Source organism: Stegastes partitus, unplaced genomic scaffold (genome assembly GCF_000690725.1).
Source record: "Stegastes partitus isolate 25-593 unplaced genomic scaffold, Stegastes_partitus-1.0.2 Scaffold89, whole genome shotgun sequence".
In the NCBI taxonomy this organism is placed as follows: domain Eukaryota; kingdom Metazoa; phylum Chordata; class Actinopteri; family Pomacentridae; genus Stegastes; species Stegastes partitus.
The window spans coordinates 505,774-522,221 of record NW_007577820.1 but is presented as its reverse complement, the minus strand read 5'-3'; the positions used below and the strand labels follow the sequence as shown (position 1 = coordinate 522,221).

The 16,448-nt window shown below is 41.9% G+C and overlaps 2 protein-coding genes across 2 annotated transcripts in view; one reads left to right on the top strand and one right to left on the bottom strand.

Moving 5' to 3' along the window:
• Positions 1-2,543, top strand: part of LOC103353924 (dehydrogenase/reductase SDR family member 13-like) — a 7,648-nt gene extending 5,105 nt beyond the window's left edge. Inside the window, exons 5-6 of the mRNA XM_008277114.1 lie at positions 958-1,111; positions 1,497-2,543. Coding sequence (XP_008275336.1) covers positions 958-1,111; positions 1,497-1,759 — 417 coding nt within the window. The 3' untranslated portion in view covers positions 1,760-2,543. The remainder of the gene's footprint in view (positions 1-957; positions 1,112-1,496) is intronic.
• An 8,142-nt stretch (positions 2,544-10,685) lies between these two features.
• mdga2a (MAM domain containing glycosylphosphatidylinositol anchor 2a) overlaps positions 10,686-16,448 on the bottom strand; it is an 88,475-nt gene continuing 82,712 nt past the window's right edge. Inside the window, exons 14-17 of the mRNA XM_008277113.1 lie at positions 11,526-11,678; positions 11,316-11,446; positions 11,014-11,113; positions 10,686-10,774 (exon numbers count right to left, since the gene is read on the bottom strand). Of these exons, the coding sequence (XP_008275335.1) occupies positions 10,686-10,774; positions 11,014-11,113; positions 11,316-11,446; positions 11,526-11,678 (473 nt within the window). The remainder of the gene's footprint in view (positions 10,775-11,013; positions 11,114-11,315; positions 11,447-11,525; positions 11,679-16,448) is intronic.

The following is a 16,448-nucleotide window of genomic DNA, read 5'->3' as shown; positions in this document are numbered from 1 at the left end:
AAATACCTCCAACGACCAGAACATGGTGAGAACAGGAATCAGAGCTCAGACAAGATCCAAAAGTCTGAACAAAATGTAAAAAAAAAAACCCCCTGAAAAACTAATAAAATGACTCAAATGTCAGAAAAATATTAAGAAAAAGTCAAAGAATAAAATACAGAACAAAACAATAATAAAAAAATAATATTGGATGTAAAAAAGTATAAAATATCCTGAAAACAACACATTTGAACTTGTGAGGAATAAAAACAACAAAAACAAAAGTGAGGCGACAAGAACGACAAAGATGAGAAAAAAATGAGAAAAAAACGAGAAACTAAATGCATAAAAAAATCTGAAAAAAAGGTCTGAAGTATAACATGTCAAAAATAGCAAAATATTTGTAACAATTAAAAAAAAAAGTTAAATATCAAAATATATAAAAAGAGTCTCACAAATGTACAAAATAAAACGATATGAGCAACAAAAAATGAAAGTAAAGGACAGAACTTTTAAATTATTCAACAAATTGACAAAAATCTTACAAATATTTATTAAAATAAATCAACAAAAACAATAAAACTCCTAAAAATGTCTACATTTAAATAAAATTATTATTAAAATGTCATAAAATAGAAAATAGAAAAAAATTCATCCTTTAAAGACGAGTTTGGTTAAATTCTACAGATTCTTTATATATTTTAACCTCTGCTGGATCCAGACACCAGCTGGAACCGCTCCGGCTGATTCACAGCCAGACGACGGTTCTGCTGCCGGTTCCTGGAGGTTCTGGGTCGTTATGGACCGACACCTGATGTGTTTACCTGCAGCTCCGTCTGTCACATGTGGAACCTGTTAGAGTTCTCTGTGAGCACGTGACACCAAATGAACTCCCATTAACATTCCTTCACGTGCACATGCTGCAGACTCACCTGTTCAGGTGAGATCCGCTGACTGACTGCTGCTGCTTGTGTTCAGGCTCTGGCGGCGAACCGACACCTGGGCACCGGCAGGTACAGCTGGCAGTTCTTCCACGCCTACTGCAACAGCAAGCTGTGCAACGTCCTCTTCACCCACGAGCTCGCCAAGAGGCTGCGAGGGAGCAACGTCACCTGCTACAGCGTCCACCCAGGTAATAGCAGCTCACCTGAGCGGGTAACAGCAGCTCACCTGAGCGGGTAACAGCAGCTCACCTGAGCGGGTAACAGCAGCTCACCTGGGCGGGTAACAGCAGCTCACCTGGGCGGGTAACAGCAGCTCACCTGGGCGGGTAACAGCAGCTCACCTGGGCGGGTAACAGCAGCATGATGAGCTCATCTTGAGTCTGACGGAACCAAACCGTCTCTGTGAGGATCAAGTTGTTTCACCTGCAGCCTCTCAGTCCTTCACTCATGAACCTGTTTATATTGAATCTGCATCATGTGACCATAAATGAATCCTGTCGCCATGGTAACGTTTCACACGCTGTAAAAAGATCTATACATGGTATCCTACTAACCGGACCGGGCCTCCTGCAGGTGTGGTCCGGACCGAGCTGTCCCGCAACGTCAGCCTGTGGCAGAAGGTCTTCATCGAGCCCGTGGCCCGGCTGCTGTTCCTGGACCCGGAGGCCGGCGCCCAGACCACGCTGCACTGCGCCCTGCAGGAGGGCATCGAGCCGCTGAGCGGGCGCTACTTCGCCTGCTGCGAGGTGCAGGAGGTGACGGACCGGGCCAAGGACGACGCCGTGGCCCGGAAGCTGTGGGAGGTCAGCGAGAGGCTGTGTGGGCTGTCCTCATAGAGACTGGAGGAGCACCTGGGCCAGGTGGGCCAGGTGTTCCAGGTGTTCCAGGCCTCGCTGTGCTGCCATCTGGTGGCCGAAGCCTCCAACTGTCCTTTAACGCACCGAGCTTCACCTCCATCAGTCACTCCTAGAAACTCGGTGAACATGAGCTTCATGTAATCGTGAAAAAAAAACAACGTTGGAGGATTAAGAAAGAATAAACACACTGGTTGTGTGTTTGCAGTGATTTTGTCTCTTTTTCAGTTACTGTTGTGTCTTTTTGTCGTCGTCGTGCATCTTCTCTGCTTGTTGTGTCTCTATGTGGTCGTTGTGTGTCTCTCTGTGTTGTGTGTCTTTGACTTTCTGGTTTTTCTTTGTGGATTTGGAGCACTGCTCTGAGTGTCAACGTGTCATATTTCATGTAAACCTGTAAATTAAACGGTTTTACATTCACAACATTTGAACTGAAGTGCAGTATTCGAGTAAATGTACTTTGTAGTTTGAAGTCTGTTTTTATATAAATCTGTATGATGAGAAATGCTGCTTGTGTGTTGCTGCAGATCATTTAGAAGAATCTGTTCCTTCATACGGTGCATGTTGTGTATGTGATTGTGTGTTTGTTCAGACTGTAGTGACTCTGGAACAGAACCTGCCTCAGCGCCACGGTTCTGATAGAGACGAGCCGTGGTTTTAGTGAAACTTGTATTTTTAAACTATTTTTCTCTGAAGCAGATGTAAACCTGGTCACATGCTTGTAGCTTCACTGTTTGTCCTACAGTCAATAAAACTGATCTGAAGTCTGCTCTCAGCTGCTTCCATGTTTCAGCAGCAGGTGGCAGCAGAGACTCAAGAACTGCCATCGAAACACAAAATACTCACTTTAACAAACTGAAGGCACGAACAGACACACAACACGACCACAAACAGACACACAACACGACCACAGACACACAGTAACACCAGAGAGAGCAGATGTGTTGTGACGATAGTGTGAGATGTTTTGTTGGTCGCGGCTCAGAAACGACCAGAACACTGAACCCGTTTAAATGTTGGGGTCTGTGTAACACCTGGAAAGAAAAACGAAGACCAGGTCGGTGCAACACCTGGACAGAGACGGTCTGGATACATGATCGATGATTAGAATCACGTTTTTTCATCCTGATCCAGTAAACCTGAGAATTGAAGGGTTCCGTCCAGACATGAAATCGTCTCGTTCAGCTCGTCTCACGTCTGCTGTCCATGTTTCACATGAATGACGTCGGTCTTGTCTTGTTTCTCTGCAGTTACTGGAGGCAGAACGAACCCAAACAGCAGAAACCAGACCGATTTCTGGACTTTCTGGTTCCTACGTTCAGTCTGCAGACAGAGAGCAGCAGCTTCATGCATCTGCTTAGGGTCCAGTTAGATCTAACGCAGCGTGGAACTGTCTGCAGGTACGAAGGATTTAATCACCCATCTCCGTCTGCAGACGCTGAAATCATGGAATGGCCTAAAAACATCTGGTTTAGAGGAGAAACTGTACGAGGAGGTTCTTATCGTCCACCTTCAATAAAGTCAGTCTAAACATCTAAACCAGAACCTTGTCTGGTCCAACTTCACCTCATCAGGTTCTACTGATGTTCGAGCCTCAACAGCTGGTGAAATGTGACCAGAGACCGGGTTCTAGTAGAACCATGGATCCATCCATAGACAGACACTGACAGGAACTTTCTGGATCAACACCAACCCGGTTGGAAGTTCTGAACTTTCTTCCATTTCCAAAGTCTAATAATTAAGAATGTCTTCTTCTACGGACTCCCAACAGTCACATGACCAGGTGTCCTGTTAGCTTAGCCACTAACAGTATCTTTGCTAAACTCTCTGAAGTGAAGCCGCGGTCACGTCAGCAGCTGAAACATCAATCTGAGACAACAGAAGGTTTTGTTTTACTGAATCCGCCTAACAGCTCTTGTACGGAGAGACAAAAGTGCCAAAAATAGCCAACGATTTGAACTGAATTTTGGCGCTTTGTAAATATATAAATCCTGCGCCGTTTAAAGCAGCATGATACCAACTTGTGATGACATGAAAGCGGCATTTTTTAACTTGGAGAGCGCCGCACTTTTGAGTTTTAGTGACATAAAGAGCAGCTCTGCAGTCAGAGTTGCAGAAAATGCCGTCCAAAGCGGCGTTTCAGTCGAGCACCATGAAAAGTTACATTGGTTTTTAATCTTCAAACCATTACTTCAATTTACTTGTTTTTAGTTTATAAATCATATTCTGAAGCAAAGTCACTGAACTTTTATTCATATATTAAAATCTGATTCTACTGGAGTTTTTATTTCCACGTATCCATTAAATTATGACTCGTTAGCCGTCCGTTAGCGATTAGTCTGGTCTGTTGGTTACCAAGATGGCCGCTGGGTCTCACTACTTACCCATAAGTCTTAGAAGAAACACAACAGACACACAATTAAAAGTTACATTTGTAGTGTATTTATTAATATAATAATAATAATAATAATAATAATAATAATAATAATAACCAGAATGCAGTGTAGCCGTCAGTCAGTCCCACTGATCTGAGAACGTATTGCAGAGAATAATCACAGTTATAAAAATATCTTTCTTCCACAGAGTCCAGTTGGTGGCTTCTTTAAAACTTTACATGTTTTTATTTATTCCCCCCCCAAAAATAAATCCTAGAACAGACACACAGAGCTCAGAGCTCCGGGGATAAACCGGGACAAGTTTTTCCACTGCAGAGTTTCATGTTGCATTATTGGAAATATTCAGAAACAAAACGACGACGAAGATGGATTCAGCTGCTTCAAAACATCAGATCAGCGCCTTCAGAATGATAGAAACCTAAAAATCTTCTTTTAAACAATTTTTTAAATGACACTTGACTCCTGATTCATTTTATTTAACTTTTTTTGTCCTATTTCATTGTAATTTACTTCTCTGTGCTTATTTCTGCTGTTTTATTTTTGTACTTTTGCAAAACTGCCTCAGAATGAGCGACATAAAGGCCGTTTGTAATAATTATACTCTTCCATAATCTTCTAATCTCAGTAATTGTATTTAGGTAAATTAGACAATAATGTTTCAGCTGGAGGTTTAAATCTCTCAGATTTTTTCAGATAAAGTGCATTTTATACCTTTTATATCCAGAAAACAGCTCATAGTTCTTGTATAGATTGGACAGAAATAAAACCACATCGTCTGCATATGAGGGAATACGGTAGCACTTTAACTTTCTGAATTTAATTCCACACTGCAACCAAGATTAGAAAAGATAAAACACCCTAAGATGGAGGTGAGGATCAGTTTCCACACTGATTTATAAAAACCTTATGCATCTGTTTGACCCTTTTGGAAAGAACTTAATTTTACTTTCTTGGAAAAATTGCCAAAGAACTTCCACCTCGTACCGATATGATATATTCAGTTCTACTGGCCCAGCAGAAAACACAACCTTTAACCTTTGACTTCGAGGCTTTGCTGCTGTAAACATCTTTTTTAAAATTTTAATAAAAATATTCAAATTTGCGATTAGTGATGTAGTGTCTTTTTGTTGTTTTGTTTGTAAGAAAAAATATTTTTTGTTCCTTGGCAGAAAGTTTACGTAATCATAAGTCAAACTTCTGGAATATCAAGCGACAGTTCTAAAAATGTAAGTTAAAAATGACGACTTCCTAAATTTACATCATGACATTTAGGTCAAAAGGTTAAAACCTCTTGTTTTCATGATAAAGTCCAACATTTACTTCTTGGCAGAAATGGGCTTCCATACAGGCTATTGAGTGGAGGTGAAGAAATTTGTCCTCAAAGTGTTTCCGTACAATGTGCAGAATGAAAGATTTTAGTTTGAAAATGTCCAAAAACAAGAAACAACTGATTCAAATGTAGATAAAAGTAAAATGGGTTGAGTTCTCCTGCTGAGTTCAGACGTTTCTGACGATTAAAACACATCCAGGAGGTAATATAGAAGGAAATATTTGACTTTCTCATTGTGATTCAATTAAACTTTAAGGACTAAAAGTTGGACTTAACTTGAGATATATTTGTTTTAATTCTCAGGAGGCGTAAAAGCGTTAATCTGTTTTCACTTCAGAAGCTTCGGCACACGTTCAGAACATGTTCGTATCAGCAGAACGTGATTAAACGAAGCTTATTTTGGATTTTAATCAGCACACGAGCTCCAATCTGGACACTTTTCAAAAACACTGGCGAACATAAAGCTGTAAAGCCAAACGGAGCTTATCGGCGCCGACGTGGAGTTAATGTGATAATAAGGATCAAGCGACACCCAGAGGAGCCGCTCGGCAATCTGATCTTCATCTGCAGAGGAAAAACTCGACGGGAGCAAAGAAGGAGTCAACAAAACACTAAAGAGGAACTACAGATATCAGAGGAATCGTTTCTGGTTTCATCAGTCTGACGGTTTCACAAACGTGTTGTTTTCAGGGAAACCGTGAATCGTATAAAATCCGTCCGTCGTCGTTCCGTCAGTCAGATCGGTTCCCTGCTCGGGTCCATTCACTCAGAAACTCTTCGTATCACAGAAGCTAAAGGATAACATCATTACTTTGAAACCACGTGATTTAAAATGGCAGTTACGTGGTTTTACCGTGACGGCGTGTGCCGGCTGAGGTACGGAAGCCCATCGATGCCCAAATGAAAGTTACACAAAAAGCACCTCGAGGACGTTGAAGTTCAAAGAGTTTAAGTCAAAGTTACCGTCGTAAAATCATCGGTGATGATGACGTAAAATAACAGAAATAAATGAGCTTTAAGAGGAAGAGCGAAGCCAACAACACGATGAAAAAGTGTCACAATTGCGACCTTTCAAGACCGAATAATGAGAACAAGAAGCCAGTTTTTACAAAAATAAGTTAGAAATTAAAACTGTCTCAATGAAATTATTAATATCAACATTAAAATGAATAATCTCAAGTAATAAATAAAGATAAAAGTAAAACTAAATGATAAATACAGGTGAACAATTGGCAGTTTTCTAATTAAAATCAAGAAAATGTTGTGATTATGACATTTCAAGGTGAAATAATGATAAATTCAAGCCGGCTGTGATGTATGAAGAAATGATTAAAGTAGAAACCATAATGAGTGATTTTCACAACAAAATAATCATAAAATTAAGGAAAAAATATAAAAAATAAGTCAGAAATAATTAGTTTCTAAACAAAGTAATACAAGCAAATCAAAAGTTCTTCTTGAAAGTTATAATATTTGCAAATTAAATGCATAAATAAATTAAAATGATGACTTATTCACGTTGAAAAAACATTTAGGTCAGATGTTCAAATGACAAAAATCAAAGTTAGAAAATCTGAGCTTTTCGATGAAGATACTGATTTTTAAGAGAAAATCGAATGACTTTTAAATTAATGACCTACGAATGAAACAAGTGAAGATGCTGTGATTGTCCATGGAGGTTTTTTCCTTGGCAGAACGTTTGTGTGATCGTAAGTAAAAAAAAATTACAGCTTTGTAAAAAAAAAAAAACAATGACATGTCAAGACAAAACAAGAGCAACATGAAGCCGGCTGCGATGTCAATAAGTTATTACTTTATAATTAATATTGTTAAAGCAGAAAACAGTCGCATTCAAGTCAAAGTAATTCTAAAGTTAAGTCAAAATTATAAAATGTGAGTAAACATTTATGACTTTTAATCCAAAGTAGGTTAAACCTCCCGTTTTCACGATTTAATAAAAGTTCTCAGAGACTAATAGTGACTATTTTTATTGTCATGCTAAGTTTTTAATATTTTCTCCCCTCTTCTTGGCAGAAATGGGCTTCCGTACAATGTGTGACGTGACGGTGATGAATCTGGAATTTTGTCCTACAGGTGCCTCCGTACCTCATGTGGAACTAAATGGTGTTTTTGTGCTTTTTTTGTTTTTTAAATGGAGTTTGAATAGAAATATTCTCCCAGCATGACGTGTATCAGACCTGGTTACTCTGGTTTAAGGTTTAAAACAAAAATAAAATCCAAATTTTAAAGAGTCCCCCCCCCCCACAAAACCAAAACAAACACAAATAAACAGAAGGAAGGAGCTGATGGAGCTTAAAGGTGTGAAGACGTTTCCCCCCGCGGTCTGTAGAGTATCATAGGAACAATATAAGATTTGATTTTACATTTCGTTTCTCCTGTTTTTAAGGTAACTGATGGTCTCAGGTAGTCGCCTCCTGAAAACTTTAAATACTAAAATAGTTCTGACAGACCAAACGCTTCCAGTTTGTGTCGAGACCTCCGTCGCTGCTCCAACCATCAGTCAGTAAATCAGTCAGAGCGCTTCAGTCTGCGTCCATGGCTTCTCCTTCTCCTTCTTCTCCTTCGTTGATGTCTCTTGTTTATTTTAATGTTTTCTTCTCCAAACCGAATGAAAAAGAAAGAAAACGTAGGAAACGGTTTGTCTGCATATTCGAGCCGCTCGATGATTCTGGTTCCGTTCGGTTCCTCGGCCCAAAGGTCTTCTCCTCTCCGAGTCTGAAGGCACTTGATGTCGTGGCAGAGGCTGGACTCTCCTCCTCGGACGGACAGACAGACGTCGAAACGTGATCTAAAAGTGTTTTTAAAATCCGTCCATGTCCCGGTACAGTACGGCTGATCTGTGGAGGGGGTGGGGGGTGGGGGGTGGAGGATGAGGAGGAGGATGAGGAGGAGGAGGAAGGTCGACATTCAAACTCCTGTTTTCTAAAAGGTCAAAGAGTGTCGCTGAAGCTGATGAATCTAAAGTCTTCCCACTGAGGCGTTCAGGGACAGACGGAGCTGCAGGACGTCGGCGTTTTGGAGGAAAGACTGTCAAAGTGCTATGGAGACGTTAATGACGCGTCAGACGGACAGAACTGGATGAAATAGGTCTGTCTGCTCTGACCTTGATCACTGCCGACACACATTCTGAGCAGAACAAACAAACAGTTCTGGATGATTCCTTCATCAGTTCACTGGAAGTTCACTGATTTTCTTTTTCTTCTTCTTCAAAACTGTAAATAACGTCAAAAATCTGTATTTTTCTAAACTGCAGTTTGTTCTTTTGCGATATCTGAGCGTGAACGGAGACGATGTTTCTTGTTTTAATTTGAAAGAGGCTGAACAAATCCTTCAGCTGTTTTGGCAGGTTTTCTGGCAGCGAGAGTAAAAAAAAATGGAACATTTAAACTGTAAACAGTGAAAATAGTGAAAATTATCTGTAAAATAAGTTCATTTATTTAAATCAAAGGTAATTTGTTCCTGTAATGTTTGACCATAACATTACACGATAATTTCTTATGAGTCAAATCAACAAAAAGTCCCACTGTTCTACGGATACTTGTTGTTCTGTGACAGAATAAATACAGTCGTGACTCGATAATCGATCCTTAACAATCCAGAACCTGCTATCTGACAGGTTTTTAGGAAAAACCAACAGAACCCATAAAAACAGCCTTAACATAGCGACAGCCTTGGATTCTGACTCCGACATGACATTTAATGTCATCAATCAGGATAACGCCGTATTATCTGACTGAACAATCCCACAGCAGCGAGCGTGCTCAGTGTTTATGGAAGTAAACATGGATGGTAACAGTGGAGCGTATCTGCCACTCCCCCGCCGCCACCGATGGTGGAAACAGAAGTGTGAGCGCTAACTAAACTAGCATCAGCAGCCAAGTACTGCCTGTGTGTTCTGGACACTTCCACCCCGTCAGAGCACTGCCCCGGGGTGGAAGTGTCCCCCGACCGGGACAAATATTCTGATGTTCATCATTAACTGGGCCCAGAAAGTTCTATTGGGACCAGCCCTACTAGTTATTATAACAACTATGAACAATAATGAACAACTAATGAGCCTTCCAGCATCAAGCCCTCCTCATATCTGGACCTCCGTCTGGACAATCCGACAGCCTTGCTATCCGACATAGAAGAAGGTTTTACATTTAGTGTCGGATCATCGAGTCACGACTGTGTTTATATTAAGGACTGAAAATGGTGCGAACATGTTTTCACAGTTATTCTACAGATTTGTCCTGTTTTTGTTCAAAGCCGGCAGCAAAAGTGCCAGAAAACATGTTAAACATTTAAAAACTGTACAAACAGTGAAAATAACATGAAATATCTGTAAAATAACGATACTTTAATGGGATTTAAATTTGGTACAACAGTAATTTTGTGATCACACGTTGAACAAAAAGAAAAAAAATAAATTTGGCCTGTTTTTTGTCAAATGTTAATTAATATCTTTAAATATCTTTAATTTACCAAAACAAGGAGAATCTGTAATACGAGAGTTTTAACAATTATCTACCATTTTTCATTTGTAAATACAGATGTTTTCATTTAAAATATCAGCAAATATCTGTATTTTTTCCTCTTTTTTTGGAATTAAATACAGTAAAACCAACAATAAGTAATTTTATGTTCAATTGCTGAAGAAGAATGAATCATTAAAGTGTAAATACAACAATCAGTAAATGTACTTCACTGGGAAAATCTGTAAAATAAGAGTAAAGTGTTAAAGTTGAGGTTTAAAATCTAAACTGTTGAATTTTTATTTGACGTCAGAGAAAATTCTCAACTTAGAAGTAATCTGATTACTGTAAGTTGTAAAAGCAGTCGGAGCCTGTAGTTGCTTGTTGGTGTTTTTACTGTTAGAAGTTTCTGTCTTCGTTAATCACAGCAGCAGCAGCAGCAGCAGCTCACTAAATGACATTTCCTGATTCAACCTGTCGACCAATCAGCACTAGATCTGCTCATTGCATCATCGCTGAATTCCCAGAATCCTTCAGAGGAATGAACTCGACGGAAACCTTCAAACACCTGCAGCTCTGACCTGATCTTTGGTAGTCGAGGGGTTAAAGGTGGCGATGAAGATGAAGATGAAGATGATGAGGGAGGGAGAAGGGGGGAAGGGGGCAGGAGAGTCAGATGTCTTGGCGTCCTGTAGAGGGGGGCGGGGTCACCTCTGCCGGCCAATCAGAGCCAGACTCAGAATGATGCAGAGCTGCCATATATGGGGCGACGAGGGCGGGGCGAGCGACCTCAGATCTGTGTGGAGAGAGAGAGGACACTACCAATCAATCAATCAATCAATCAATCAGAGCATAAAAGCGACTCAAAATGGCAGCTGTATGTTTACTAGTGAATGTATGGAAGCTCATTTTGGCCAAAAATACACAAATCTGACGTAAACATAAAACGAACATTTTAGCGTCACAGAACCACTGAAGAAGACACTCGTATCGTCTTGATGTTAAAGCGGCGACTTCGTCAATGTTTCTACTCACTGTTGGAGGGCGGGTCTTTACATTTCCCCTCCTCGATGGTGACGTCGTCAACGGCGATGTCTCCTTCGATCCCGGCGCCTCGGACGCCCTCCATCACCATCTATGGACAGAAACAGGGCGTGGTTTCTGTTAAAGTGGGTGGGTGGAGCTAGAAGTAAAGCGTGTAGTACAGTGAGTGTGGTTTGTAGTACAGTTTGTAGTACCATCGGTAGGGTTTTGTGGTAAACTGTTGTGTGTGCAGATGTGGGCATGATCTAATGTCAAGTGGGCGTGGCTATAAGTAAAGTGGGTGTGTCCTGTACCTGGAAGGCTGCGGTTGGCTGGATGTTGACCTTGGCTTGCCTCCAGCGGTCTCCTTGGTTACCGGTCAGACTCCAGACCGAGGTGTCCGTCACCGTCTGGCCTTTCTGTCGCAGGAAAACGTTCAGCGCTCCTGCAGACGGACAGCCGATCAATAAGGTTATCAATGACGCCGATGGCGAGCCGCGGCCGGGTGCAGGTGTCAGACTCACCTATGTGCTTCCCATACATGTGGTAGTAGAAGGAGAAGCAGTAGGTGACGGAGGGGGCGGAGCTCTTGGCGTTCATGTTGAAGGTCGGAGACAGCAGGCGAGCTTTATCGCCCTCCAACCTCGGCCTCGACGTCTCGATGTACATGTAGAACCCTGAGACCAACAACAACAACAACAGCAGCGCAGGGTCAGAGGTCAGCCAATCACATGATCGCTGGCATCGCTAACCAGCTAGCTGCTGTTAGCACAGATTCAGTCAGCATTAGCTCTGTATTAGCTGCTCAGTCCTCCTGGAGGTTAGAGACGTTCATTCAGGTTATACTCAGGAGTTCAGCAGCTGGTTACCACTGACACTTATACTTAAATTAAAATCCAACTTATTGACACGTTTGTGCAATAAAATCATGTTTCTCACAGTGTTGTGCGTCACTATCCAGACGTCTGTTCGTGTTCAGATTGCTCAGAGGCTTCAAAACATTACAGTGACATTTTTATTGTTTCACCAAATATTTCATATAAAAAAATAGTAAACAATGTATTCATATTTATTTTCTTTTTTTTAAAAAAAGAATTATTTTATTTATTTAATTTTAGGTCTTAAGTTTGATCAATCCTGAATTACTAATTCTCCAAATTTAATTAATGTATTTTTAAATAAAAGACAAGTTTCAACATTTATTCCTGTGATTACTGGGATAACGTCGTATTTACTGTCTGACACCTTCAATGCAACTCAGAGCGGTTTAAATAAATAAAAGACACAAATAGATTAGAGAGAGAAGGACTGAATAATGCGACTGAAGAGGAACTGAAGCTCCTGCAGGAGGTTTCCTCGCAGCTCTGCAGGGAATCAGACCTGAACCCTCTCACTGATCTGCTCCGACTCCCTCTGAAGGCAACAAACAGTGGAACCACGTCCGGCTGTTTAAACCTCCACACACTCAAACACAGACGTCTTAAACTCATGGAGGCAGAAACAGGACGCTTCACTGGCAGCTGGAGATGATGTTTTATGGACTGAACACACTTCTGTCCTTCGTTCTTTTAAATTATGATCCAGAACGTTCCATCTGGAATCATGATATGGGTTTAAAGGTTTCAGTGAACAGAAGCGTCTCTCAGGACTTGTTTCCTTCCTCTGAACCCTGGAAGCTGCCAGCAGCAGCTTTGGAAGGCGTTTCTGTAAAACCACCAGAAAAATGTTTATCAGCCGCAAGGGAATTATCAGATCTACTTTATTCTACGTGTCTGCTTTTAAAAAAAAACTACCCTAAAATCAACAGTTTCTGTATGAAAACAAAGTGTTTCCTCAGAGAGACCATCAGAGACGAGAAACTGTTGAAGGCGTCTCAAAAGATTTGTCCGTTTGGACACGTTTCAAGATCATTTGGACAACTGTGGACTTAAAGAAATAAGAAAACAAGCGAGTTCCTCCTCAACCGTGACCTCTGCCGACAGATCCGTTTGAGTTGCACTGTAAAAAAAACTGGTTTTAAGTAGCGATGCACGACATTGAAATTTCTGGCCGATACCAATATTAAGATTTCTGATAACGCCGATAACCGATATCACCGATGTCGATATTCCGTTTTTGTTCACACCAAAAAATTAGCATAAGCAAGCACTTTGAGAACATGAAATGCACATCAGGACTGATGAAAAATGTGATATGTTAAGGGACGTGGACATGTTACTGCCAAAATGGCTCCACAGCGCCACCTTGAAAATTTCAACGGAGTCCCATCGGAAGCACATTTGACCTTGACCTCCACAATTTGGTAGCCATATGGAGCAGGTTAGGACGAACAAAAAAGTGCAGCCGCTCGAAGCTCTAAAATGCAACACGACTCAACTGCGCCCCCTACAATATTTGATTGCAGGGCTGCGTTTGACTTACAGCTACAAAATGCGGTACACATATGTAGCAGGTCGGGACGCACAAAAAAGTCCTTCAGCACGTTTCCGTAAACCCAACAAGAAATCCGCCATTTTGAACAAACAGCGAGCATTATGGGCCATTTTCAGCCATTTTCCTACTAGAGGGTACATCGAACACACCTGACATTTGCCCAACACAAACTACACAACATGGTGATTAAATGCTATTAAAATTCTCTGCAAAAGTCTGACGGCGTCAACATGGCGACCCACAGAACTTTGCCGAAACGCTATAGAACAGGACGTGCTGCGTCGCTGGCGTGTACGTGCTCTGATCTGCCCCAAACTCGACACGCCACATCAGAGTCCGGCCAGGGTGTGTTCATGCAAAAAAAAAAAAAAAACAGTACGGCGAGGAGCCCACCATCGCTGCCTACAGTGGTACTCTATGTCTATCTGCTTAGAACATCATTATTTTACAGATATTTGCCATCATCATGTCAGGATTCCACCATTTCACAGCCTGTTGTTTTCTGGCCTCCTTATCGCCAGATTTTCACTTTTTTTACAGGATGTTTTGTTTTCCAGTGTGAGCGCCTTTTAGAGATGTTCTGTTTGTGTTCTCTTTTAGTTCACGTAGTTTGTGTTTCGTGGGTTTTGCTGCGTCTCTGGACTTCTTTCATCCTCTCAGCTTCACATTAGACTCGTGTTTCGTCTCCACTTCCTTGTCGCTGTAATCGGCCGTGACAGCAGCGAGCAGCAGTTTCAGGGAATTAAAACTAAACTGTGTGTTTCTGGCGGTGGGGCTTCCCTGCTCCGCCGTGGTTGGATGTTCTGGATCTCCACCTGGAGGCCGCCTCTGACGGCCAGGTGTTGACAACCAATCACATTTCATTATTTGGCCTCTCGCTGCCCGGCGGCGGTGGCGGCAGGTTGTGACTCACTTGGAGTTCTGCTGCGTGGTTGTTTCTCTGCAGAACGTCGCCAACGTTCAGCTTTCAACACGTTTACGGAGTTTCGCAGGTGAAGCAGACAGCGAGGCTTCGTCACCAACACCTCCAGCTCCAGCGCAGTACCATGGCGGTACTGGTACTGCACCGACTCTGATCGGCTGCAGTTTAGTCACAAATGAAGCTCTGAATGTAAAGAACAGCAGCGAAGTCAGCAGGAGGAGGTCGGGGTGGATGGAGGGCGGATGAGGCGTTGGACTCCCACTGCAGAGTCAGTTTGGGTCGCGTTTGAGGATAAATGGAGGTTTTGGTTCACCCTCTGAACTCCAAGCAGCAGTTTGTAGACATGTTGTTGTCCTCATGTTCCTTCACTGAGGTTCATGTTTCAACATAAAGTCCTGCAGCTCTGTGGAACCAGAACCACATGAAGGAGGAACTCAGAGATGTCTTCTGTCAGCAGGACTCAGAACCATGGAGACCAGAGAGGAAAGAAAAAAAAGTAGAATTTGTTGGATTATTTATTCTATAAAATGTTTTTTTTCTAAATCTCTTGAAAGTCATTTTTATCTGTTTACAGTGGTTTTGTTTGTCTTCATAGTGTTTTGTGTCTGTTTGTGGCCATATTGCTACAAAATTAGCCAAAAAATAAAGATCTCCTTCAATTATTGATTATACCAAAATGTAAAAACCGGGAATCAACATCCATCCATCATCTCTACACCTTCATCCTCACTAGGGTCGTGGGGGGCTGGAGTCTATCCCAGCTGACTCATGCCGCCATGTCCGAATGCCACCAAAACATCGAAACAGTTTCTGCTGTCAGACTTCAGCTTCTCGTGACAGTCGGCTCTTCTCCACTCAGCGTTTTAAAGTAAAACTAACAAACCAGACTGTGGACTGCGGTGATTATCTGCACACTGCTTCAGCGGTGGGACGGATGCTGAAGTTATCTTAATCTAACTAAAGGCGCAGTGGACAGTTTGACAGCCCGCCCACGCCCACTTACACATCCAGCATAAAGATAATTGAGGCCGACAGCATCTCTGTAATCAGGCTGTGAAAGTCGTCCTGACACTGACATGCTGCTGTTTCCTGATAACGTCGCTCCGTCTGTGTGGCACCGAGACATGCCAAACCTCGTTGGGAAATGTGGCAATTTAGCAGCGTGTTGTAGTGATGAAACGTCCTCATTGGAGGAGTTAGCTGAAGTTTGTTCTGTCCGACTCAATCACATCCAACAGCCTGCCTTCAGCTCTGTCTGGAGAGAGCACACGAGTTCGGTTTAACTTCCCGGTGATCTGAGTGGTTCAGCGGTGAAATGTTTCGATCAAGCTTTGCTGCCCCAGTCTGATCTGAATCATTTAATATTTAGTGTCTGATGATGCCGAGTCCCGATCTGACACCGCGACAACATCACCGGCACAAAGAAGGTATTAAACTCCATCCAGTGTGTATGTGTGATGACTGAGTGTCTCTGCAACACTACATGACATGACACAGCGGAGCTTTGACAGGTTCCTGAACACCTTGACGGCTTGAGATTCGCGACCATCCACACTTTCATGATTCATCATTACAAGAACTTGTTTCAGGACTTTACTTTGTACATGCTTCCCATCGACAGAGCCCAAACACAGCAGGAAGATCTAAACTCTCCAGGAATCCTGTGCTCTGTTTGCTCACTGTGCTCAATGCACCTTAAGAACAATCACATTAACACGGTGCTACAGTGAGAAGAGTAGTACAGTAGAACCATGTCTAAATGTAGAGTCAGAGGGTAGATGTAGAGTTAAAGGGTAGATATAGAGTTAGAGGGTAAATGTAGAGTTAGAGGGTAGATGTAGAGTTAGAGGGTAGATGTAGAGTTAGAGGGTAGATGTAGAGTTAGAGGGTAAATGTAGAGTTAGAGGGTAGATGTAGAGTTAGAGGGTAGATGTAGAGTTAGAGGGCAGATGTAGGGTTAGAGGGTAGATGTAGAGTTAAAGGGTAGATATAGAGTCAGAGGGTATATGTAGAGTTAAAGGGTAGATATAGAGTTAGAGGGTATATGTAGAGTTAAAGGGTAGATATAGAGTTAGAGGGTATATGTAGAGTT